This window comes from Lissotriton helveticus, chromosome 3_2 (assembly GCF_964261635.1).
Source record: "Lissotriton helveticus chromosome 3_2, aLisHel1.1, whole genome shotgun sequence".
NCBI lineage: Eukaryota > Metazoa > Chordata > Amphibia > Caudata > Salamandridae > Lissotriton > Lissotriton helveticus.
The window spans coordinates 41,962,633-41,988,954 of record NC_136062.1 but is presented as its reverse complement, the minus strand read 5'-3'; the positions used below and the strand labels follow the sequence as shown (position 1 = coordinate 41,988,954).

The 26,322-nt window shown below is 44.4% G+C and overlaps 1 protein-coding gene across 6 annotated transcripts in view; it reads left to right on the top strand.

The window, feature by feature from the left end:
• GALK2 (galactokinase 2) overlaps positions 1 to 26,322 on the top strand; it is a 1,491,044-nt gene that overhangs the window by 312,335 nt on the left and 1,152,387 nt on the right. For all 6 annotated transcript variants that reach the window (XR_013609829.1, XM_078684791.1, XM_078684790.1 and 3 more), the window contains one exon: positions 13,538 to 13,661. Coding sequence is in view for 5 of the 6 variants with exons in the window: in XM_078684791.1 (XP_078540917.1) it covers positions 13,538 to 13,661 (124 nt within the window). In the remaining variant the exon portion in view is untranslated. The remainder of the gene's footprint in view (positions 1 to 13,537; positions 13,662 to 26,322) is intronic.

Here is a 26,322-nt window from a genome sequence, read left to right as displayed (position 1 = left end):
TGGATTTCTCAAAACCACCTATGTCCTCTCAAGGTCTTATTTACAATGCGTTCTTCTCTAAACCCATGGAGTCCCTTTGTCATTCCATACACATTCACCAATATTTCTCTTAGTATCCTTTTTGTAAGTGTCTAACCCAAATGCTCAAAGGAGCCAATTGTGTTAGACTGCTTCTGACAGTATCAAGTGACACAAATCTTTCTCTGGCGATTACCACTAGACTTTCCACCAAAATCAGTTTTGGCTGGCTCCTTAAAAACTCCATTGCTTCATATGCTGCTTAACCTTTGGAGCTTGTCTATTACATTCTGTTTACAGGACGTTTTGCTATATGGTCGCTAATCTTGCAAGCTTAGCTGAGCCATTGACTGCTTCTCCTGGCAGCAACAAATTGAGCACTGGGTTATAGTCTGTACGTATTTGAACTACTCCACATGTAGGTGCGTAAATATTCAGCTTTATAGGTCAGAGCTAATGTGTCTCCCTCGATAATGTAGCCATTACCTACTGCCATAAAATGCTTAAACAAAGTTTTGTGTCTTTCTCACGAAGCTCTTTATTGTACCTCATACAGCTATTTGCATAAAATCGTTAGATTTTTCAGTTAAACAAGAGGATCTACAATGTACAGTGAGGCATTATACAACAGTGCTGTATTATGGAGGATAAAGGCATGTTGACTTAGGTGTTCAGTCCGACCATCAGAATTGATTCAGTTCACTCACCCCAGTAGACAATACCAAGGCCATTGTTGGGAAGCAGCAGCACAAGACATCAGAACATTTTAATGTACATTGCGTCACGCTTTGAGCAGGCTGTCTGCTGCACTCTTATAAATGAGTAGCATCCAGGCATCAAAACCTGGTATATATGCTTAATCAGTCATTGGTGAGACATTACCCCTGGAGAAGTGTAGTTTTGATCCCATCCTGAGATATACTGTAGGAGTGCTCATGCGTAGTCTAAACTCTAATATATCTGTGTGATGAACGTTACTAAGGACATGGAGTATTGCATATATAAAGTACTCCATGTGAAGAATTATGTCTATAGAATATGACTAATAAAGGTCTATGTAACATTTACTTATTAATGTGGCAGGAGAAGTTAAATTAGAATGTGTATGTGTAGACTAATGTTAAACATTTATATGTGTAACATGAATTATTTTCATGCAAGTGCATTTGGAATTACATCTTCGTAATTCTTTACAAAGTATTAAGAAGCTGCATTTAGTATGTGTTTATAAATGTGCACATACTCTGTAACCCTGTGCAATGCAAAATTTGACTAGAGTGGACATTGAGAAACCCGTTCAGTTCAAGCTCATGTTTAGAATCTAACATGTAATTCTTATTTTAACCTTCAACGTAGAATGTATTTGCTTGTATTTTTGTTTCTACTGCAGGTGTGGGCAAAGCCTCATCAGTTAGCATCGAAGAGGTTTGCTTTCATTAGATAGCAAGGTATGAGAAGACGAAGTTGGAAAGCAGAAATGCTGTAACAAGCAGAGAGAGGCGTTCTCACAAAGGAGAAGAATGACCAAAGACAAATGAAGTTGAAGCTTACCGATGTGGGAAAGGGGGTGCAAATACCCACTTATGCCAGAGTCCTGGAAAATGAGTAGCAAATGTCTCGTGGGATTGTCTACCTTGAATACAATTGAAATTTTCTGCTGTGACTTAGTGAGGGAAGAGAGACATCTTAGGACTTCACAGGGAACAGATCTAAGCGTCTTTTGCAGCTTTATGCTATGTGACCCATGACTGGTGTGCCTTCTACTAACAAATCTGATAACTGACACCTTTCTATTTTCACCTTTACTAAATGCTTCTTAGTGTAGGGTCACCCTTTAATGTAGTGTAGGGAGAGATTGCTCGCTCATGCTTACCTGGGAGAACCATTCGATGCAGTTTAATACTCAATTCTTTTTCTTGATCATTTGCATCGTCATCATAGAGATAGTTGTCTTCTTTGTAGAATATTGTGTATATCTCTTCAGGAGATTTGGACTCATTTTGTTTGTCCTGTACTTCTATATGATAATGTTGAGGCTGTTCTATATCGATTTGTTACTAAATGTATAATAAAACATTACTAAACTCAGATTAAGTTGTCAATTGGATTAGTGTGTGACCACATTGGTTACACTGTATTGAGATTTGCTGTGGTTTGTTTTCTCCCTTTTACCTCTCATGCTGCTATCAAGACCATTGGTCTGGAGATAAATGTTTTAGTGGGCCCAAGCTCTAGCTCCCCCCTCCCTGGATTGCATCTCTATTCTCTTCTTCAGATACATAATAAGCAGGGTGCAACTGTTTTTGGGCTGTGATTTGTCTGGCATCAGACAGACACCCCCAGCTGGCAGTATGCAGCATCCTCTAGCCATTGTTTTATTTGAGGAGAATCCCCACTCACAATGCTTGGCCACACTTCTCGTGGGCAAAAGGAGGAATTTAGTAGTTAGATGCCTTACACCAGCTGGAATGCCAGTAATCTTTGAAATGATCTCGAATTCGTCAGACCAAAATCCAGCCACCTGGGGACGCTACCATTAAAGGTGAATGAAATCCACCCCACATGCAGCTCTTCACAGGCACCAGGAGCTATCTATGAGCCCCATTTGGTGTGATCTTGATACTAGTGAGAGCAGTATCCTAATCTTTAATTAATTCAGTGATGTATGTACTAGCTCATTCTTTCTGTAGCATTTCTTTGAGTGTTTTGCCAGCTCTGTCTTCCTCCCCCTATCTCCTGGCCACAGCTTCCCTACCCAGGTAGTCTCTGACAGCTGCCTCTTCATATTTCATAAGCTTACTCTTTGTGGGGATGAACCGCTGACTGTCACCAGATAATGCATAATAATCCAGGTCCACTATCATATATCCCCTCTCGCTGATCACATCCTTAAATGCCTCCCCAAGTATGCAGGCCAAGGTCATGGACTTTGAGTTGATGGAAAAGTATTCAAGGATTTCGCTCTTAATTTCCTGTTTAAAGATCCAGCCTCTGAGTACATTTAGTGGGACTCTCGATGAGAACGCCCTGCTGTGGGTGTCAGATGAGGGCAGTTCAAGCAGGACTGTGGCATGGTCAGAGTGTTTGGGGGAGGTGTTCTTTCCTGATGGCCCAGGTAACCACGTCCTTAGTTACCAGCCACTAGTTTATTCTGGACCATGCATTGTTCAAGAAGATGATGCATGTACCCTCACTTCCCTCAGTTTTTCTGATTCGTCATACATCTACTAGATTGTTGATGTGCGATGATGTGTAACTGGGAAGCTGCCATTGGGTGTGGACTTGCAGTATGTCTGGATCTAGCTACTATCTTATCAAATACCTCATTGACAGTTCCTTGCCACCAGTCAGAGCTGTCTACATTAGGCCCATATATAGAAGTAAAAGCGTAGGTCTTGCCATGTAGAGCACCATTTAGAATCACATACCTGCCTGCTCTGTCATCACTAACAATGTTCGTGTACCACAGATTCCTTTGCGTATTACTGTTGCCACTCCCCGGCATAGTTGGAATAGTTAGCAACATGGGTTTTAACAATCCAACAATCGTATTGTCTGTCAGATGTAACTCTTGGTGGATGTCAATATCAATTTTGTGATGGTTAAGGGATGCAAATACCTGATACACTTTGTGTTGCTAATTTATGAAGAGAACCTAACTATGGTGCAAAAATATGTGAAGCAGTATATAGCACAGTCAAATGTAACAACATTTAGCTGTAGTCCCACCAACTGTTCAAGATGGTATCTTTTTTAAATGTGCAAGACTCCCTGGGTCACCATCAGCTTTCTCCTCGATCTCGCACAGCAAAGTAGAGAATCAGATGAACATAATTGTTCACTGTGGCCGGGCATGCCCGCCTCAGAGGCCACGTGAAGAAGACTGGTGGACTGTGTCACCCTCTCTCTCTCGTTCCCAACAGGAGAACTGGTCTTGGGACATTGAGCACAAGAAAAAAGAGCAGGGAGTCTTTAACTGGGCTTACTTTTGTGATGAGGCTCTGCCCACAACGAACGTCAGCAGGGAGTCACTGGATATAATCCCGGAAGCCCAGCAGATGGTGTGCGACGTCACATACGCGGAGAAGGAGGAGAGTAGCGGAGCCGCGGCAGAATCGAAAACAGTCAGTGTGTACAGTCCGAGGAAGAATGAAGGACCGCATACAGAGTCGCCGGAAGCAGAGCCCGGAGGCCAACGACCCCACTCATCCCCGAGCCATGCTCAGAGGAGAGCGTGGCAACTCCAGGTACGAGACCGTCTCTCGGTTTGGGCAGGGAGGCGGGGTCGCCCTTAGTTCGACCAGGAGCACGCCGCTCCGACTCACACAGCTAACCCCTCCCGACTCCTTCACCTACCTTACCCGTGACCCACCACCTCACCCCCTCACCAAACGCCACTGTAAATACAAGTGCGCGGTGTTGCAGGTCTCCTCACCCCCGGTCCTTTAGTAGTGGGAAACGCTGACAGCCCAACTGACACCTACCTCTTTTTGTCTTGCTTGCATTACTCGGGAGCTGACACTGCCCTCGCTGAAGTGGTCCAGAAGAGGTTGCCCCAGTTCCGAAACCGTCAGGAAGACCAGAATACTACATGCCACCACGGACCCCGCACAGTTTGCCGCTAAAAGACTCACCAGCAGACACAAACGTGTATTGAAGAAAATAAAACCATACCTACCTCGAGCCAGTTTCCGTCCTGTTCCTTCCACACCCCCACATTCACTTAGCAGCCCTCGTCAGGGCATGTCCTAGTGTGTTAGTCATTATCACTGAGATGTCCATGGGAGTCGCTCGCCCTTAGTCACATCGGAGCCTTCTGCTTTGGGATGAGCATGTTCATAGCACGACTTTGTGGCTATCCTAGTGTCTGAATGAAGAAAAAAAAATGGTGACACTCTATAGTTGCTCATACTTACTTTGGTAGAGCTGATTTGTTCATTGTTAGGGTGCAGGTCGGTATCGCCCTCTGACCTGGGGCGTAAGTCCTGAAAAAAGCAGTTGCGTTGTTTAAACATAAACAACATCCCCACAGTGCACTCCATAGGGCGAAAACCATTATTTAATTTAATCAAAAGCAATACAGTTCAAATGAATTGTAAACAATTATGTCCTTGATTTTATTTAGTTGAGAACATAGTTTTACATCAGTGGTGTGTTTTTTTCCATAGACAATAAAAATCTTCTCAATGTATCATTCTGTATGGTTACATTTGTAAGTCGCTTTATATGAATTTCAAATGCATTTCGGGACGGTGCCCTTGATCAGGAGAATAATTCTGTAACAATTTTCAGAAAATTGCAAAATTAAATAACTCGAAAGGCATGTTAGCCACAACGTTGCATAGAAAGCTTGTAAAAAAAGTGCAAGCATGCACCAAAGTTTCGAATATGAAAGAAAGAGGATACGTCTTTCATTTGTGATGTAGATTAAAAGTATTTAGTAAAACGATCGTGTCTAGACCTTAATCTCTGATCAGGTGGTGTAATCACAGTCATGCGCATATCATGCGTGGTAAAAGAACGTGAGATTACTACATTCATGCTGGTAATACCGAATGCTGTTATAATGGTAATCCGCATTGTACTACTGAAGATCATATTTAAAAGAACAACACAATTACATAGTCCACTGTGTCAAAATGAACATGCGTATATAGTGTGTAGAAAATGTCAAACATTGGGATGTTAGTCACACACATCGATATCATGATGATAGTTCTGTGAAGTGATGGAGTATAAACTACTTCAGTGACTTTCAAAAATGGTAAACTGGACTGTAATGGGTGCCACAAAAGTACTTTACTTTCTAAGGCCCAAGAGGGATCCTTCTTCTCTTGTTGGTGGAGTTTCAACCACCTTAGTGAAAAAATGTCTAAGACGTAAGTTCCTCATGAATTTGTAAAAACTGATTTCTGTTTCAAATTCATTTGAATGGTATGTCGGGACAAAGGGAGTCTCTTTTTGAAGTGTGGAATTTAGTGAGTGCAGTACTGGAAATGTTGATTACCAGGTTTTTTGGCTCCTCGTAGATTTGTCTATTCGTTGATCTCTCGTTCCTGGGCCACGTCCCCTCCGGGTTTGACGCCGAAGTTCTGGCCTCTTTCTAAAAAATGCACACCAGATGCGGAGCTGGTAGATGCTTATGTTGAAACAATGTTGGGAACATGTTGATCCTTGTTAGTGTAGTCTCTTGTGGATCCTGTTTTCTCTATGGATTCAATAGTTCACACTCTTTGATTCAGCACCAGGTTGAGCCTGCAGTCACGGCCCATATGCTGGGCGGAGCTATGCACAGTCCGTTCCGGAATCATGGTTCTTGACTTTGGGGACACCCGACGACTCTCGGAAGGGGAGGCCCCTCCCTACTCATTAAACGCACATGCAATAAAAAAAATCAAGAAAAACTTCTATCATCGGAAGAGTGACCTAGAAACAGCCCTCACTCTTGCCAGAAGCATCAAACATTCCCAATTCTGAATGAAGGAAATGAGTGGACCTGTGCAACCTGATGAAGTCAAATTGCTAAGTGCAAAGCACAATTCCAAGCCTGCTAAGGATACCATTGATCATTTTACGCAAAGTCCCACATGCGCACCTACGTTGCCCAAGACTGAGAAGATGCAACTCTCATGTTTTTGTTGTGGGAGCAAATCCCATTTGGGCAGCGGTAAGTTTTGTTTTGCCTTAAATCAAAGTTGTTTTAAATGAGGTAAGAAAGGGTATCTTGCTTGAGTGTGCAAGGCCATCGTGTTACACAAAGGCACCACCCCAAATGTCCAATCTATTGAAGCAGAATTTGACTCAAGTGAGGAGAATGCAAATGTTTTATTAATGTTGTCTTCTTCATCCTTACAGTCCAATGGGAGTTTTTGAGATAGCATCCGTGACTGGATGACACAAGAGGAAATCCCAGCGTGTGTTATCTGTGTGAATGGCAAGAATGTGAGTTTCTTGGACGATTCTGGTTCCCCATTCACCCTTATTAATGCCAAAGATTTTGGTGGGCTGGAAGACATTCAATGACACCAGTTTAACATTAGGATTTTTGCTTATGGAGGAAAACGTTCTTGGCAAATTTGAGGCCATTTTGGAAATCCGTGGGTATTTTGCCACTGGAACTGTGTACATAGTGGACGAGGGTGCCAACTTGTTGGGGTGGGAGGAGCAAGGAAAACTTGGTATCATTCTAGATCCCAACCATCTTGACATGCTTTTGTCAAGACGTGAGGCACATCAATTTTACAACACATCCTCACCTTCCAACTCTTTTAGCACTGTAATGCTTGGATGCCTAACCGGTGATGAGTGGATCCAGAAGTATCCTGTAGTTTTTAGCGATAGTCTAGGCAAGCTGAAGGGTTTTCAGCACTGCATCCACCATAAAAAAGGTGCAAAGGCAGTTATACATAAGGTGCAAAAGATACCACTGAGGATGCGCAGTGAGCTAAAAAGCAAGAACTGGTATGTTTGTGTGTCATGGATGTAATTGAGCCCATTGGGAGGTCTGAGTGGTGGGCCCCTATAGTTTTGGCACGCAAGGCAAATAAGTCCCTTGGGATATGTGTAGACTTGCGCAATCTTAATTCTAACACCTCGGTGGATCACCAGCCCCTACCTAACGTCAACGAGAAGCTTGCAACATTAGATATTTTTCTTCATTTGACATTTCCACAGCCTATCACCAAGTTGAGTTGAGCAAAGACTCCAGACACCTCACCTCCTTTGTGACACCTGAAGGAGCTTTCCATTACAAACGCATGCTGTTTGGTTTGGCATCGGCCTCCGCGGTATTTCAACGCCTAATGGGCAATAAGAACACTGTGGGGGGTCATGTTCATTCAAGATGACATTCTCGTCTAAGGAAAAACTGAATTGGAGCACGATTGCAGGGTCAAACATGTATTGGAGATTGTGAAGTTGCATTGGTTGACTTTAAGGAAGGACAAGTGTAAGGTCTTTCAGGAGGGTGTGGATTACTTGGGCCACCATATATCCAGCAAAGGAGTGGAACCCAATGTAAAAATCTTAGATGCCATTCAGAATGCACCTGTACCCATAAACAAACACCAGCTTTGCTCTTTCCTCGGGCTAGTGGAGTGCCAAATTTGTGAGCAATTCTGCTGTCAAAACCGCCCGTTTGCGGGAACTCCTTAAGTAAAATGCCAGGTATGTGTGGTGCAATTAGTGTGAGGATCATTTTAAACTTCTAAAAAAGAAAATTGTGCAGCCACACCCCCTTAAGCTTTTCAACATTAATGACCTGTGCATCGTCTCCACCGATGTTAGCAAAATTTGTTTTGAGTGCTGTCCTTATGCAGAAGAAAAGTGGCGGTCGTGAGGAGACAATTGCATTTGCCTCTAAGACTCTTCAAGGGGCTGAAAACACATACTCAAACATTGAGTGACAAAACTCAAGTAACATTTCCCACTTCCATCGATCCTATTGTTGTGAAGGATTCACCTTGGTGCAAACTAACCTTTGATGTGGCTGGTCTTTTTGGAATCACTGGGAATTCTCCTTTGTATGCATTAGTTTTGGTGGACTACATCTCTCAATGGCCTGAGGTGCAGTTTGTGGAGTGTGTCAATTCCTCGTCCATCATCAACTTTTTCAAAGAAGTTTTCCTTCATGAAGGGTTTCCAGAGGAACTGGTGACTGACAATGGCGCTTGGAAATGCGAACCTTTCCTAGGGAACATGGCATCAAACACATTCTGACTTCCCTTTATCACCCCCGCAGCAATGGTCTTGTTGAGCACATGAACCGTGTTATCGAAGACCAATTGCAGTTAGCCCTAGTGAACGGTTTGCACTGGAAAATGGCCATTGCTGACATGCTGTGGGCAGTGAGGACTACCCCTCATGTCAGTACTGGCATATCCCCTTTCACTCTTCTCAGAGGGAGGGTTGCGGGTTCCAAGTTAAAAAAAAGACTGGATGTCTAGAAAGGAGGTTGATCAGTGTAAATTAGGCAAAGTAGCTGATGTGAGAGCGGTGGTACAATCTAAGTATGCAACTTTTTCAAGGAGGGTTTCCCCTGTTTGTGTTGGTGACTGGCTGCTCGACAGATACATGCGTGAAACCTCAATGGATGGTGATATGAATCAACTTAGGGTGTCCTTTCTGTAAAGAGTTATCCCTACAATAGTATTTGAATCATTCTGGAGAAACTGACGAGCTTCGCTTTTGATGACAGATTGATCATTACTACCTAGCCCTACAGATACTTCCCAGGAGAGAGTATACTACGAAAGGGAGTAACAATAAAAGAGGGAGAAACTCATACTTGGGGAATCAAGACAAAAAGTGGTGTTCCGTGATAAGACATTTGAGTGGATATGAAGTTGCTGCTGCTCCGACTGGAACTTTGAGGGATCTTTCTTTCTTCTCATCTTAGGAATTTCTGAGAATTCTGTGGTACAAATAACGACCACATTGAAGAAGGTCTGTAACGTGAAATTGTGATAGGCTACAGCAACGTTTTTAGTGGAGAAAAACCAGGGTGTAGAGAAGCATCTTTGATAATCTGGCGGGTCCTGAAGAATGTGGCTTCTACTGCTATCGATTGCCACCGAAACGCGTCCACCAAGTCTATATTAAATCATAGACTTTGTAGTGACCCTGTCTGTGGGCATTAGACCAGAACCAACATAACGCGATAACTTGCACAGATATTTTGTGGTATAATATGTGTGTAGTATGTATGCGTGGTTTGACTGTTGCTTGTTCTCTGCCTGGTTGTATATACATCATTTAATGAACTTGTGAATTATTTTTCATGTCACCAAAATGTGTACATAAAGAATGATCTTCTTTGTACTTTTTTAATGATAACCATGCTTAGAAAGATATAACAAAGAGAAAAATAATTCAAACAAATTAATAAAAAAGAGAATGGAAATAAGAACCATGTAATTTTGTGTTCTGTTATGCCCATGCAATAATTTAAGAGGTTAAAACCCTTAAAGAAATAGAGAGGTCACAAGGGAGCTTGTGTTCATAGTTGTTGTTATCTCAAATTTCTTTCCCCTCTTCTCCCTGACCTGCAAATCAGTACCTTAGAGGGGGTCCCATTACTTACATAGGGTGACTGGGTGAGAACCAAGAAGCCCAGTTTATTTCGCAAGGGGACTTCTCGGTTCTCAGCTCCGGTAAAAGTGAGGGAGGTGAAATACCACGTGGTGGAGCTAGAGAATGGGAAAACGTGGAACAAATGTGCTGTCTCCGTGGTACCTCAATCCAAAGTTGCGTATGTTGGTGAGAAGATGGGTGTTTATTCTGATTGCACTATCACTGAAGCATTTCCTTCCGGAATGGATGTCTGTCTGGATTGCACCACTTCCAGGAAGATTCCTACCAGGGTAAGAGCTTCTCCTGTCAAGTTTCAAGATTATGTCATGCATTGATTTATGTTTTATTTGCCCTTTGGGTTAACGTTTTGTTTTCGTTATCTTACGTTAATATGTTTCTTTTCCTTGTGAAGGAAGGGGGTGTGTTGGGCATCTGGAATGTTCCGTCTCGGTCTTTCTCTACTCTTAGTTGTTGCCTGCGTGGAACACTGAATGTGGGTTTTCGACCTTTGCTGCCGGGGAGCTGTGAAGATGGGACATAATAAATTAAGTACTCTACTTATGACTTTGTACTTCTTTTCACACTCCCTTCAGATTTCTGGCAGTGTCAGACTCCCCTGGCCACCATCGGGCATGATGAGCATTTTGCCCCTCTTCTTGACCCGGGCACTTACCAAGCCATGTCTCGGTTCCTGGGCACAAAATGGGAATGCTTCCTGGATCAGGCCTAAACTTCCGGCGTAATCTTGATGATGAACCCAGCCCCGCCCATCCGGTCGGGCCCCCAGCGGGCCCCAAAGACTCCAGCGCCCGCACTCCCCCATGCTGCCGTCACAGAGGGGGAGATGGGGCCTTACACAGTCTGTGCCAACTCTGGCTGTCTAACAGACCTATAGGGTGGCGTGGGCAGGCCCTCCGGCTTTCCTCTGTCAAGCCGCTCATGTGACTTGGGCTTCAGTACTCCCTAAGTTCTCAACAGGGGCTGCCGGAACACCACATCGCTGGTCCCACCTCATAACTTTTGGACTGGAACTCGTGTGCGCCCCTCCATTTTGGGACCCTCTCCTGTTGTCGCTCTTGCTCTGGGTGCATCTTGCCATGTTGAGATGGTTTTCATCGTTGCCCACGACCCGGGTCTCCCATTTTGTTGATTCTTGTCCTTTCCTTTGGTCCCTTGGATTCCATCCTGCTGACCTTCAGACATTTCTCTTACGCTGGACTGCCTTATCTCTTTCTCCCCCTCAGGTCCCCCTCTCTCCTCTCACCAATCTCACCAATCTCAGCCTCAAACTCTTCTCTACCACATACCGCTCTCTACCCCTTTTTATTTTAATTTAATTGATTTTTTAAAATTTTTATTTCTCTTTTCACTCTGTAAATGTGATATATTCTTGTCCAAGCCGAATTGCTGGTAAAATGAAATCCTGAGAAAATCTACTATTTGTATTTATATGTATATATAGATAACTCTAACCACTAATACATGTAGTAGACCTTTGTACTCACTATCATTCCTATGTCATTCTTAGAGTCTATCCATGTGTATCTCTTTCCTGTATGACTTTACAACTTGTACATTTGCACATTTTTTTCCTGTTTGTATCTTTTCATGTAATCCTAAATCCTTATGTATCGCAACTGGTTCTTTTGTAAAGAGCTCTGACACCTTCGGGTAATGTTCGCGCTAGAGAAAATTGCATTAAAGAAGAAAAAAAAAAGACCCAAAGTGCCAGTGGTGCCGGGCAGGAAGGTGCATTGTGCGGGTTCTCCCAGGGATGATCCTTCGCCTCCGGCATGGTCTTGCCGGCAACTGGGTTTGTCGCTTATAACATCAGGACGCTAGCTGTTTTCTCCAGAATTGGATGCCCGCACGCCATCAGACTCTGGTCGCGAGGAGGATATAGAAGTTAACAGCCATTAAAAGATGTACATCAAGAAATAAATGTCAACAATATGATAAAGACTTTAAAATGAAAAAAAAAACATTTTTCAGTATCGCAATTACGTATATACAATTATGTCAGTGAACTGACACATTGAAGAATCCCCCAATGCCCTCACGACAGTGCCATGAGTTACCCAAAATTGTCAGTTTATCATGTTCTCTAAATTTTATAGCTTATATTATTTTTAAATGTAAAGCAAGATTATTTTATATTAACTTTATATAAGTGAGGTTTTTAGAGCACACAGCACTGTACTGAATTACTTCTCAATTGAATGGTTAAAAGAGCAATAATACATTGTGAGGTAAAGTGATGGATTGTGGCTTAAACAGTTTGGTCAAGTGGGAAGCTCGGATTTGAATCAAGGTTTGCATCCTTCTCTCTTCCTTTTAACGCCAAAGGTCAGTGCTTTATGTTCAGTAATTCCATTAATACATGGAGTTAAAAAAATCCCGTTATCACACCTTAAATAAAACACACACATGCCAGCTTTTTATTTTAATGTGGGATTTTCTGTTTTGAATGTTTTCACACAGAGAGAAAATCAAACATAGTGACTTAATATGCCTGTCAGAAATCATGCTGTACTTGGCAAGTGCATCATCGAAGAGCTGTAACCTGAAATGCAGTCTTTCTAGGGGCTCTTGAGACCACTTTGGTTATGTTAACTTTTTAATTACGGTCTCTTAAATTTCTTCCTTTTCTCAAGTCGTGTGAGCCGTAGTAACATTGACATACAATAGCATCTCCTGCCTTCTCTTACTCTGCTGGCTCTCCTGGCTTGATAAACAGAACACATTGATTGTCCCCTGTGTCCACCCCACCACAAAGTCTGAGGGGGGTGGGGATACATCCACTTTGCATTTCCTACACCCATGTCCAGAGGAGCATCTTAGTTCTAAGAGCAGATAACCATAATGACTGTAGCTGATGCCTGGTGATACAAGTGCTGCATAGAGAGACTGCCTCCCTCCAGGTCATTGCGGACACTGTTTTCCATCATGGACTTCTGTTCTGTGTGATAGCCTAATGGATTGTGGTTGTTATAGTTTGGCATTGCTCCTACTGAACTAATTAGACTAACACACTTGTAATCAGTGATTTGTAGGTGTAAGATGTAGGACTGGAGACATCAAAAAGGAAAGGTCTTTATGTCTTTTCTGAAGGATAAGTGGCTCTAAAGTCCTCTGAAATGAAACGCGAGTTTGTTCCATAATTTGGTACTAAGCACTCTCATGAAATGGCCTTCCACGCTCAATGTAGTGTGAAGTATGAAGCAACAAACAGTATTTGCAGAGCAGTATCTTATAGTTCTACAGTCAAAAATGATTCAGTCCACAGAAAGCTTTGTGCATCAAGCACAGTACCTTAAAATGGACTATTTACCCCATTGGAAATCATAGAAGAGTTTTCTTTGCTACTGGCACATGGTCACACTTCCAACACTTCTTTTCATAAATGGCATAACGCAGGCAGACTGAAATGTATTTTTCTCTTTCCTAGGAGAGCATATTGATTACTGTGGATATGCGGTGCTTCCCATGGCAATTGAACAAGATATTCTGGCAGCTGTTGCACCCTTGGAAACGAATGTCATCTTCTTGGCTAACACCAATCCCGTATACCTGTAAGTGAACTATGCTGGGAATTGTATTTATTTGTACAGAAGAATGGCTCACAACATGCGCATTAAAGGTAGACAGCAGAATTTTTAACAGGGAGAAATCAAATGTCTAAAAAATGAGTGATCGGAAACTTCCAGAAACTATTTTTTTAGACATAGATTTGTAAGTCATGTCATGTGGCTTAGACGAATAGCTTTGCAAGGTTCACACACCCATTGTGAGTGAACGAGGTAGTAATTCAAGCTCAATAGCTTGACAACTTACACTCATCTTTGTCCAATTTTGTACACTACTCACAGAGAAAGAAAGATTTAAAGTTTTTTGAGAAGGAATATATTTTGTAAATCTAACATAAGAAAAATCCTATGCTCTAGAAGCCAGTGTAGAAGAGTCTGCTTCCTTAGGTAATTGGCTGGGAACCTGGCTTAGCAAGCGGCACTTGAAGGCATGTCCTTGCCGACATATGGGGTTTTTGGGGCTATGAGTATATAAACAATGTGAAGCCTTCTATTCACATTACGTAGGGGCTTATTTTGAATCACAAAGTATTTTGGAGCTGTAGTATGGGACCCAGTTAATACAAATATCACATAGTACCGTGATACTTGATGCAGTATTACTATGTAATTCTACATGTCATATTCAGGGGTAAAAAAACAAACATAAAAAAGGTCATGAAATCTACACAAGTCACTCCACCCTAGACTCTCCTGGTTATCTAGTTTTCAGAAATGGCTTGGTAGTTTTCCCTGGATGGCAACTGAGTCTAGGCCCAAAATAAGGTTACCATATTACAAACCAGCATTGGCATAGCCAATAGGTCTCGCCTTTGAGACCTTATAAGGGCACTGCTGTAGCACACCCTGCTGCAGTGTGAATGCGCTCTACAAATAGACCTATTTTATTATGGGCCAAAGCAAGTCATGGATGGGAGCAAGCCGGGGTAAAAGACTACAGCTAAACAGACACACCCAGTGACCCAATTAGAGTTCTTCCAAGTAAGAAATGTGTCTATTTCTATTCATAAAAGTTATTCACCTATCATTTTCCTTTCAGAGGAGTATCAATGTGTCCAACATTGCCAAAGAACGCTACTCAATAAGTGCAGGGTTGGGCTTACGCTTACAGGTCCATGTCTCTTATACAAACCATGTGTAAGTAATAGACATTCAACTGCAGAGTAATAGTGCACACAAAAACAAAAAAAACCTAAGATGTTAACCACTCTCGTTCATCAGTGATTAGCACAAGAATTACTCTACTATAATCCCTTACGAACTTAATCATTTGAGAACAAACGCTAACCGTTCAATTGTAGGTAAACCCGTTAATAATACAAGACAGGTGTTCGAGGGAGAAAATGCAAAAATGTCACAAGTTAAGCTCCAATGGCTGAAAGATAAACGCTGATCTGGGTTCTGCTGTTTGTCTGTTATGATACATGCACGTAGGTAGTAGTTGATCAAAAATACAGTTTAAAAAATGACTAATCCCAGACAAGAAAAAAATGTATAATATGTTGAAACCTTTAACATTCAAAAGGAACAAGTTCTAAGAAAATAAAATGCAGCAATTACACATAATTACAATAATATTTCCATTCTTTACATTGAGTGCCTTTAATAGGTCCACAAACCGAATGCACTGGGTCCTCTTTAAAACTTACAGGGCAATGATACAGCCGATATTCCAGCACAAGAACATGATGGGGGCAATGGGGATTTCAAGGAAAGAGTTCCACTCTTCTATACACTATGTATGACCCTTTTGTCTAAAGTGATAAGTAAATATTACGGGGTTTACGTTAGGAGTGCTAGAAATAAACATTACACATCTTTCAGAATAACAAAGTAAGTAAAGTATGGGACTCGGTCTAAAAAAGTGAGACGGTCATACTTTACAGTGCTATACAAATCCTGGCACTGGAAGTCAATACCTACCTACACCTAACTAACATACTTCGGTACTTGGGGGGTATGATTATCATTTAAGAATAAAGAACAAAACAAAAAAATGGCGTAATGTTGCGACGCCCATCGAAACCGAAGAATAATGCAACCCGTAAACACTTGCGTAATAGGGTTCATTTACAATAAACATACTTTAAAAGACCTGCGAATGTTTACACTAGAATAGTTACACATGGTAGTGGTGACCCAGTCACTGCTGCTGAGGAAGCAATCACTCCAGGTTACAGAGCCTGTTGCGCAATTTGTGGGCATGGCTGAACATTACTCTGTCTAATATGGAAGGAAGTGACTGAGGGCTATGCCTATGATCGACATGTCTGCATAAAGCGCAGCTGCTTATACGCCTCCCAAAATAGACAAGTCTAATAGCACTCTATCTTCAACTCCAAGGCTTGATCAGGGATAGTAGGCCGGGCAGCCAAACGCATGGAGTAAAGAAGTGTCGAAAAGCAGAAGATGGGAAAGCCATATGTCAGCTGGTACTGACACATCGCGGAAGTGGATATACACGGATTACTAATTCTGAGGTATGGATGCAAGGGTACTGTAGCTTTACGGAACATGGAAGCGGCTAACAAACCTTTGAGAACAATACCATCATTGTGCTTAAACCCATTGTACGCGATCTTGGGATGGAACTGACTTCGTTCAAAAACTCAATGGAACAACAAGCCCGTGAGTGGTGCGCGCACGGCACACCACAGCGAGCGATCTATTTCAATTATCGCTCCCGTGTCTGGCCGCGATAATTGAAAACAGATGTGGCCTGTGTGGGTAACCGCAAGCAATAGGCTGTGGGCAGAGCAAAGGAGGGACATGCACCCGCCTTTGCCCAATTGCGTGCTATCTTTATTTGAAAGACGCACGCAAAGTCCATTACCCTGTGAGGAAAAAAAACACACGCACGCGTGTGGTGAGCTTTGGGAGCTTTCTGAAGCCCCTTACTAAAAGTTGCTCTAGGCTCGACCTAAAAAAGGGTTCGTTTTTTGTGGAAAATTGTATCTGATCACCGTGCGTTTTGGGCCCTTTCTTGTCCCGGGCACTATGCCCACCCACAGAAGTCCGTTATCATTTTTATCCGGAGACATGTGGGAACACCTCATGGTAGAACATTTGTTATTACTAATTACATTTCTCCGCAAATGTTTTTTTCAAATGTAAGCCCATACTCTGCAAATGTTAACAAAAACGTTGTCTTTCTGTAAAACATATAGGTCAGTTGGACCTCTTGTTGTACATACCGTCAAAAACTGTCCTAACAATTCCAAATAGAAGGAGACGCTTTTTCAGGTTGATGTGGTAAGGTGTTACTCCCAACAAGACGCTTTTCGACCAATGCAGTTTCCTTCATCACATGTACAAATTGAAGTAATCACACGGTGTATACAGAAAAAAAGAGAAAATCAACGAAGGACTACAAAAACAAAGGTGTTTTACTGTGGTGGCATGAGTGCCATCATTGAATGAGCTAAAGGCCACAAACAATGCATTGGGAGGGACCATAAATAAACATGGTACTAACAAAATAGATTTGTAAAATACACGTACATAGGTGGCAATACTCACTAGTTTGAATCCATGTGCAACCTTATTAACAGCTGAAACTTTACAGTATTGCAAATGGTGCGTAGAGGAATTTAGATTAATTATTCCCCTAGTGGCTGTCAAGTAAACACACACTTGTAAACTTGATATATTATAGGAGAACGAGCATGTGTATCATAGGCATGCTATATTTGTAGTACGAAGCAGAGGTCCAGTGAAGACAGTAGTAGCACATCCACCCCGGATTAAATGAATTGTGGGACCACAAGTAAACATTTTGCCAATACACACAGACACCCGCCGGCGAGAGTTTCCTATGGCTAAAAAAGTAATGCAGCAAGAACCCTGTCAGTGTATGGGGTTGCTACTAAAGGACTCTCCAGCATGTGATGTGCGTTAACAAGAATCTAGACAAGAAAAAAATTCAGTACTAGTCAAGTCAAATTCCTTTATTCGGCATTTAAAAAATACCATAAAAGTGCATAAAACAATTAAAAACATTAAAAACAATTCAGATCATAACATTTCATTTAAAGGATGACTTGTTTAACGGACATAACATTCAACTCCTCCCACGCGAATTCCTGATCCTTTGCAGGAACAAAAAAAGCTACCTTGGCGTGTTTAAGCTTGGCACTTTTCAAAATTCCCACAAGGTACCTACGCCTGGGGAGTCTATAAAATGAACATAATAATACAAAATGAAGGGTATCCTGCGGAGACCTATTGTCGCAGCCGCAGGTACCCTTCTGTTCAACCATTAATGCAAAACCTGGGGGATCCGCCGGTAAATGGTGTAAAAGGTTGAACCTAAAACGGGTCATAAAAAATCTGTCCTGTGCTTTATGGGTCAGTGAGAGGTAGGGTTCCATTCCACTCTCACTTTTCAATAGACTATAGGCAGCGACTGTAGGTTTGCTTTCTTCAGTTATCGGCCATCTTAGAGTTATCCATTTCCCATATATTTTTTTAACTCTCATTTTATCCTGAGATGTAATTGTTTCGGGATTGGTAAAAAGGTTCTTACAACCAATGTCCTCTAATGTGCCCTTTACATATTTTAACCAGGGAATACATCTCCCTTTATCCCTTTTCAGACAATCTGTAATAATTTGTCTGCTAAGGTCAGCCTCCAGGTTGGACCAAATCTTCACCCAGGCCAAAAGTGGCCTGACCTTGATTTTGTCTTCAATGTGGGCTTCTCCAAGTTCTTCATGTATGATAAAGGCAGGAGTACTATGTGGGACTTTAAGGATCCTTCTGAAGAATTTATTATCCTCCGCCTGTATCTGTTGGATATTTACAAAGCCCCAAACTTCTGCCCCGTAGATTGTTTTGGCACAGCAAATTGATCTGTAAAGATTCATAACCTGCTCTGGGAACCATTTGCCCAACCTGCGACCGTAGCTCATTATAGCCCCAGTTGAGGCCACCAGTTTGGAGCAGTGTTTTTCCACAAGAAGTCTGAACTTTAACATCCCATCAAATAATACACCTAAATAGGAAAAGGACTGAGCCTGTCCTATTTTGTGGGTCCCTATCTTGTAGGAGAACTTCTTGTCTGGTCTGGCCCCCGCCAGCATGACATAGGATTTATCCAAGTTAGCTGATGAGTCAAGCGTGTTCATAAAGGTGACAAATCCGTCAATCAGCCTCTGTAGCCCCCTCGGTGTTTGGGCTAACCACACCGCATTGTCCGCATAAAGCAGGACGGGAACTGGGTGGCTACCTACTTGCGGGGAATCTACTCCTAGTTTACATAATTTGCTGTTTAGATTATTAATGTAAAGGGAAAATAAAAAAGGTGCTAGAATGCAGCCCTGCCGCACGCCACTATTACATGGGAATGGAGAGGTCCTGCCTCTCCCTCTGAGTTGAAGCGAACCGAGGCAGTGGTGTTCCAATGTAAGGCTTTAAGGATGTTAACTAGGCCCTGGTCCGCCCCTAGGCTTATCATCAGGGCCCATAGCTTCTCTCTGTTCACGTGATCGAATGCCGCATGAACCCCAAGTAAACCGCCTCCTTGCTGGCTATGGTGTACTTGGCTATCAGCAAGTAGAGGTTCAGGCATTGGTCCGTAGTAGACCTTCCCTCCCTAAACCCGTATTGGGTGTCTGTTATTATCTCGTGGGTGTCTGCCCATTCTGTGAGGCGATTTAGGATGACACGCCCCAACACCTTCGCCGTGACATCAATCAGAGATATCGGGCGATAGCATTGGGGGTCATCCCTGTTCCCTTTTTTGTATACCGGGACTATTGTTGCAGAGGACCAAGAGCGTGGCAGACCAAATTCCACTGCCGCGTTCAGACCCCTCGCGAGGATAGGAGCCCACAACTCTATCTTGCTGAGATAAAGATCTGGAGGTATGCCATCAGGGCCGGGTGCTTTGTTTTTGGTTAGACCTAAGATAGCCCCTTCTACTTCTCCCAAGGTGATCTCAATCCTTGCTGTGCAACTAAGCTCATACCCCTCATCAGTATTAGTTTCGCCCATATGGTTATATAGGTTTTTAAAGTGGGAATACCATTGCTCGGGCAAAATGGTGCTAGAGATCTGTGGGGTGCTGGAAACATGGTTTATTTATAATTTTCCAAAACTCGGTTGAATCCCTTCTGTCCGCCGCCTCCCTTAGGTCTTCCCAAGCCTGGGTTTGAAGGCTAAATTTGCGATTTTTTTTTTTTTTTTCAGTGCCTTCTTATATGCCAGCCTGCATTGAGCAATGTGTAACTTATCTCTAGGGGTTCGTTTTAGGCTAGCTTTTAGCTCTTTATGTGCCTGTGAACACTCTTTATCAAACTATCTAGGGGTGGGGGTAAGACTCCCATTCTTAGGGTACTGTAATAATCCCTCAATGAGGTGTGCCATCTCTTTGAAAGCGATTACCACTGCGGCCCCCTCGATAGTGGGATTAAGGCATACATTAAATGCATCTGCCCCTGTGGTTATTAGAGATTTATAAAGGGTGTCCCCGTCTATTTTGGCCCATCTAAGTCTCCTCCCCTGATCCGTTGCGTTCACTTCAAAACCTACACCTCGTGGGACATTTTTGATAATTGGGCCTATTAGATCTAACACAAGCGGGTTGTGGTCACTGTATATGCTCCATTCTATATCTACTCATTTAACCCAAGCTTTAAGCATACTAGAGACCATAATGTAATCAATATAGGAGCAACAGCCTCTGCCCTTAAAGGTGGGATTGATTTCCCTCCACTTCCCAATTCCACCAAGTCCATGGTGTGGACCAGATTGTGGCCTTTCAGCACCCTGTCTAGATCTATCCCTTCGGGTGAATGTGAGAAATGCGGCTCTTTCTTATTTTTATTTATTTTAATTTTATTTTTAGCTGTTTTATAACGCGCTCTGTTACTACCAGAGTATCCTGGCGCGAAAGGAGAAAGCAAGCAGGTGGCCAAAAAAAATAAAACGAAAGATTTCAAATTAGTCTAATAAGCAAATCTAAAAAGATGAGTTTTCAGTGCCTTCTTAAAAGGTACAAAATTCTGGATTGATCTCAAAAACAATGGCAGAGTGTTCCAAGCAGAAGCCGCAAGGACAGCAATTGACTGGCCTCCAAGACGCACTCGCCGAAAGCGAGGTACGCTCAACAAATTATAATCAGCTGAACGTAGAGATCGAGTGGGGGCGTAGCGGCTAAATCTTTTCTTCAGATACGAAGGCCCAAGGTCATTGACTGCTTTAAATGCTAATGTCAGGATTTCTCCACTGTGCAACGAGACCAGTCCTTGTTAAGTGGTCTTAGATTCGTGCACAGGTGACAATTAAAATCACCCACTAGGACTAGAGAAGGTACTGCGTCTGACTTCACAGCCATTAACTGAGTGTTTAGGCAGGAGTCTAATTCCTTTAATGAGTTACCCTTCCCATTAGTTCCCACAGCGTTATACCAGTTGATCAGGATAATGTTTAGATCTTTTGAATGGAAGCCCAAGGCCTGCATATTGTGTGATGGCCAGTTAAAATTGGACCAAACCCCTTTTATCTTAAGGTCAACATATATGATAAGCCCACCCATGGCTCCCCTGATGCTAATTTTTGGGCAGGGACTGAGAAACACTTATACCCCTCCAGGAAAAGAGGATTGGGATCAATCGCCCAGGTCTCCTGGAGGCATGTAACGTGAAACCCTGTGATGTATTGTCTCCATTCTTGTACCTCGTGTTTGACTGCTAATCCTGCTATATTCCAGGAAATCAATTTTAACCCATTCTGCCTTTTGGGCCTCTTTGCACAGGATATAATGCATTCATTACTTACACTCCTGTCAGTTGCCGGGGTGTAATTCACCACGGCTGGACTGTGTGATTTTATTAATTCGGTACTTACATCTCTACTGTCAAGCCCTGTTATTTCTATTTCTGCTACGGGCTTGGCTTGTGGGCTTTCGGCTGTGATTACCCGCTGGTTGTCCACTCTCTGTGCTGACTCGCATCCCCGCTGTGGAGTTAGAGATATGATATCTAATATGGAGCTATTATCCCTCCCCTGACTCTGCTCAGTGCTTGTGTCTGACCATAGTCAGTCCAGTTCTTCTATGGATGACAAAGGGTCAAATCTATTCTGGAGGTCAATCACCCCCTGATTCCTCATAGCTACATATTTGGGTCTTCTGGAATGCCCAACCGGGTTCCATTCCCTGCAACTTTGTCCATCTAAGGTGCGCCCCCTGTTATAATTCCCCCTGGGATAGAAAAAACTCAGGGGCATAGATCTGATGTTACTTACATCTGTAGTTGGGCCCCACCTTAGTATCTGGTCAACGACTTGCTTGTTACGAAAATTCACCACCACACAGTCCCCGATATGGTCCTTAAGCCTGCTTCCTACCCAATTCACCCTGCGTACCATTATTATTTCCCCCTGTTCGTTGCCTACCAAGGGTCTACACTTGTTTAACCAGAACATGGTCTTATTTTTAAGCTCACCATATGGTTCTATTTGCTCTGGTTTCAGCTCCGGGACTCCAGTTAAGATGATTACATAAGGGGCTGCGTCAGGAGGTAGGTTAAGGGTTACTGAGGTGTTGGGATTTGCCCTGTTGTTAATTTTTTGTAATTGGCTCTTGGTCATGGGTAGGGGTGAAGATTGTCTATGAACCATAACTTGATGGCTGCCTTTTGGGGCTCTCTGGGTGACTCCACCAGTAATGGCGGGGAGACCCGAGGGAGCCTGTATCGGGCCTGATGATTGTGCCTTCAGAGGGGTTTGGGAGTGTGTGACAGCGGTATTATGTTCGTTTTGGGCAAGGTTTATTAGTGGCGTATCTGGGCTGGTACTGGTGGCCTCCCCCCCCCTGTGCTGTTGTTTGGAGGTGGATGGCTGGGTCCAATGGCCAACCCCTTTGTTTTTATCAGAGTTACCACCTTGTCCGGCCTGCTAAGAATTAGCTTAGCTTAGTTTGGTTGGCGACAAGTTGCTCAATGTGGTTCTGTAGCTCGGATATAAGTAGAGCTACCCACGTTGGGGGCACTTGTGTACTTAATTCATCCCCTCCATGAGCTCTTACTTCTGTGAAAGAGTTATCAAACAGAGCCTTATTTGGGGTGACCCTCTTTCGCCTGGTTTTTTTATCCTTAGTTTTTCGAGTCTTGCCCATTTGTGGTGTTTCCCTCCTTATTGATGTTTCCTGTACAGGAGGGGACCCCTCTTGAGCACAGGGAACGTCAGATAACCCAAGATCTGGTGAGGCATGTAATAGGGGTGCTTGCGCCTCCGAGTCCTGTTGTTGTGTGGTGAGATCGATCTGGGGAGTTAATGAATAGCGTCTCTCCGTGCGCTCGATCTCATTTGCTACCTCCCCTAGTGCTATGCGCAACATTCTGTCAATGGCAGTTGGTTTATCCCAAGTTGGAGGCGGTGCTCCTTTAGGCTTGCTATTTTTTACTGGGTCTGGGGAGGGTGCACTTAGGGTGCCTGGAGGACCTAGTTTGGACCGTGCTAGCCATACTATGATAGACAGCCGGTCTATGTGTCACTACGAAGCGGTCCAAGGTACCAAAGCACTACCCCAAACACAGATCAAACAGTCACAGCCACCGACTGCTACTCCCAAGCGTCTCTAGTCCCAGATGCAGTTCACCCCTCAAAGATGAGTACAAACAAAACCCTCCTTGTACTGACCGGGTTGGTTAGCTCAGTGTTCTCCGTTCGGTCCTGGGCAGCAGATGTTAAGGGGTGGGACCCGACCCGACCTCTGCCGGCCCCGGACGGCCACAGACGGTCCCGCCCTTGTCCCGGGCTTCTCCCGGCGCCACCCGCGTGCGTCCCGCGGTGCGGGAGGCATTCCGATCTTTTCAAGCGCCTCCGGGTGCTGCGGTGGCGTCACAGGTGCGCCCTGACCCCCGGGGCACCTGGGAGTTGTAGTGCCGGCGTGGGGAGCACCGAGGTTGCAGGAGCCGTTGCCCTCACGGCTAGTACTGCGGATGGCTGGAGGCACCTGGGATGTGGAAGCCGTTTCCCTCACGGCGAAGACTGCAGCAAGGTGAGTGCTGCCCTGACGTTCCCCCCGCAGCTCCCGGCGCTCCGATCTTTTCAAGCGCCTCCGAGCGCTGCGGTGGCGTCACAGGTGCGCCCTGACCCCCAGGGCACCTGGGAGTTGTAGTGCCGGCGTGGGGAGCTCTGAGGTTGCAGGAGCCGTTGCGCTCACGGCTTGTACTGTGGCTGGCTGGAGGCACCTGGGATGTGAAAGCCGTTTCCCTCACGGCAAAGACTGAAGCAAGGTGAGTGCTGCCCTGACGTTCCCCCCGCAGCTCCCGGCGCCCCGATCTTTTCAAGCGCCTCCGGGCGCTGCGGTGGCGTCACAGGTGCGCCCTGACCCCCGGGGCACCTGGGAGTTGTAGTGCCGGCGTGGGGAGCACCGAGGTTGCAGGAGCTGTTGCCCTCACGGCTAGTACTGCGGCTGGCTGGAGGCACCTGGGATGTGGAAGCCGTTTCCCTCACGGCGAAGACTGCAGCAAGGTGAGTGCTGCCCTGACGTTCCCCCCCGCAGCTCCTGGTGCTCCGATCTTTTCAAGCGCCTCCGGGTGCTGCGGTGGCGTCACAGGTGCGCCCTGACCCCTGGGGCACCTGGGAGTTGTAGTGCCGGCATGGGGAGCACCTAGGTTGCAGGAGCCGTTGCCCTCACGGCTAGTACTGCGGCTGGCTGGAGGCACCTGGGATGTGGAAGCCGTTTCCCTCACGGCGAAGACTGCAGCAAGGTGAGTGCTGCCCTGACGTTCAGTACTAATTAATACAAGGAATAATAATGCCATTGACGTGACCCCCCCTCCCTTCCTTGGGCCAATTATGGCCCCAGGACCCCATCCCCTGGGGCCTGCCCTTTATAAAAAAAATAATTGAGGGGGGCCATGTGGCTCCCCTACCCAGGCGTATTTCAGCCCAGGGGACCCCATCACCTGGGGCCGGGCCTTAACCTTTTTTCTAAAAAAAATGGGAAGGGATGCCTGAGCGGCCCGCCTACCCGGGACGATATTGCCCAGGGGACCCCATTATCCAGGGCATGGCCACTTGTTGGGGACCGTGGGAGGAGCCACAAGGACCCCGCGGTACCCGTGAGTGCTTGTATGGATGTGTGAATGGATAAGTAAGTGGTTGTATGAGTGTGTGAGTGGCTCTGTTGAGAGGCTGTATGGGCGAGTGACTGGGTGTATGAGTAGCTATGTTGGTGTGTGAGTGGCTGTAAGGAGGAATGAGTGGCAGTGCGTTTGAACGGGTGGGTGTGTGAGTTTCTCTGTGGATGTGTAAGTGGGTGTGTGAGTGGTTGTATGGCTATGGCAGTGGGTGTGTGAAAGGTTGTGTTGGTGTGTGAGTTGATATGTGAGTGACATTGTGGATTATGTCATCAGTGATGTCACTGTTCATGTCATTAGTGATGTAGTATGTGAGGTCATAAACAGAGCATTGCGGGGGAGTACGTTATAGTTAGCTCAGGTATATATAACTTCAGAAATTCAATGGTTTTCTATGAGTGAAATCTTAGTCAAACTAGAACGTCCCTGTAACCTTTGTTTTTCTCAGTGAATTTCTAAGGTTTAAAAAAAGTTGTATTTCCTAACTGTAACCTGCAACCTTTGAGAATGGGTGTGTGAGTGGCTGCATAGGTAGGTGAGTGGGTGTGTGAATAGCTGTATCAGTTTCTGAGTGGGTGTATGTGTTTTTGAGGGCCTGTGACTGGATGTATGAGTGACTGTAACGGTATATATATGTCTGCGAGTGACTGTGTGGATCTGTGACTAGGTGCCCGAGTGTCTAAATGGGTGGGTGTGTGAGTGTCTTAGTGGGTCTGTGACTGTGTACGTGAATGTCTGAGTGGGTCTGTGAGAGGTTGTGTGAGTCTCTGGGCTGGTGAATGAGTGTCTGAGCGGGTCAGTCAGTAGGTGCATGAGTCTCTGAGTGGCTCTTTGAATGGGATCATGAGTGTCTGAATGAGTCTGTGAGCGGGTGTATGAGTCTGTGGGTATGTGAAAGCATGCATGAATGAGTTAGTCTATGAGTGTGTGCGAGTCTCTCAGTTGGTCTGTGAGTGGGTGCATGAGGGCTTAAATGCCTCTGTGAGTGGGTGCATGCATGTTAGAGTGGGTCTGTCAATGGGTGTGTGACTTTCTGAATGGGTCCGTAAGGGTGCTCGAGTATGCGAGTGGGTCTGTGAGTGGGTGCGTACATGTATGAGTACAGCTGTGAGTGGGTCTGTGAGTGTGTGCGCATTCAAAAAAGAAGGGGGCCCCACGGGGTGGCTCCTCTGCTCATTTTCTGCCTCTTTGATGCTTGTTCCTGCCCTCTACTCTGCCTGTTTCTGCCTATTATTTTGCCTCTTTCTGCTTATTTCGGACCTTCATTTTGCCTCTTTCTGCTGGTTTTTTACCTTTATCTTGCCTCTTTCAGCCTCTTCTCTGCTCGTTCTGCTGATTGTTTAGCCTCTTTCTGACCATTTTTAACCTTCATTTTGTTTCTTTCTATTTGTTTCTGACCTTTGTATTGCCTCTGTGTGCTCATTTTTCTGTCTCTTCTCTGCTGTTTCTGCCTGTTATTTTTCCTCTTTCTGCTAGTTTCTGACTGAGCTTATAAACTGTAGCTTTGAATGCTCAATGAACACAAACTGTGCCCAGTACTATCTGTTAACATGTAA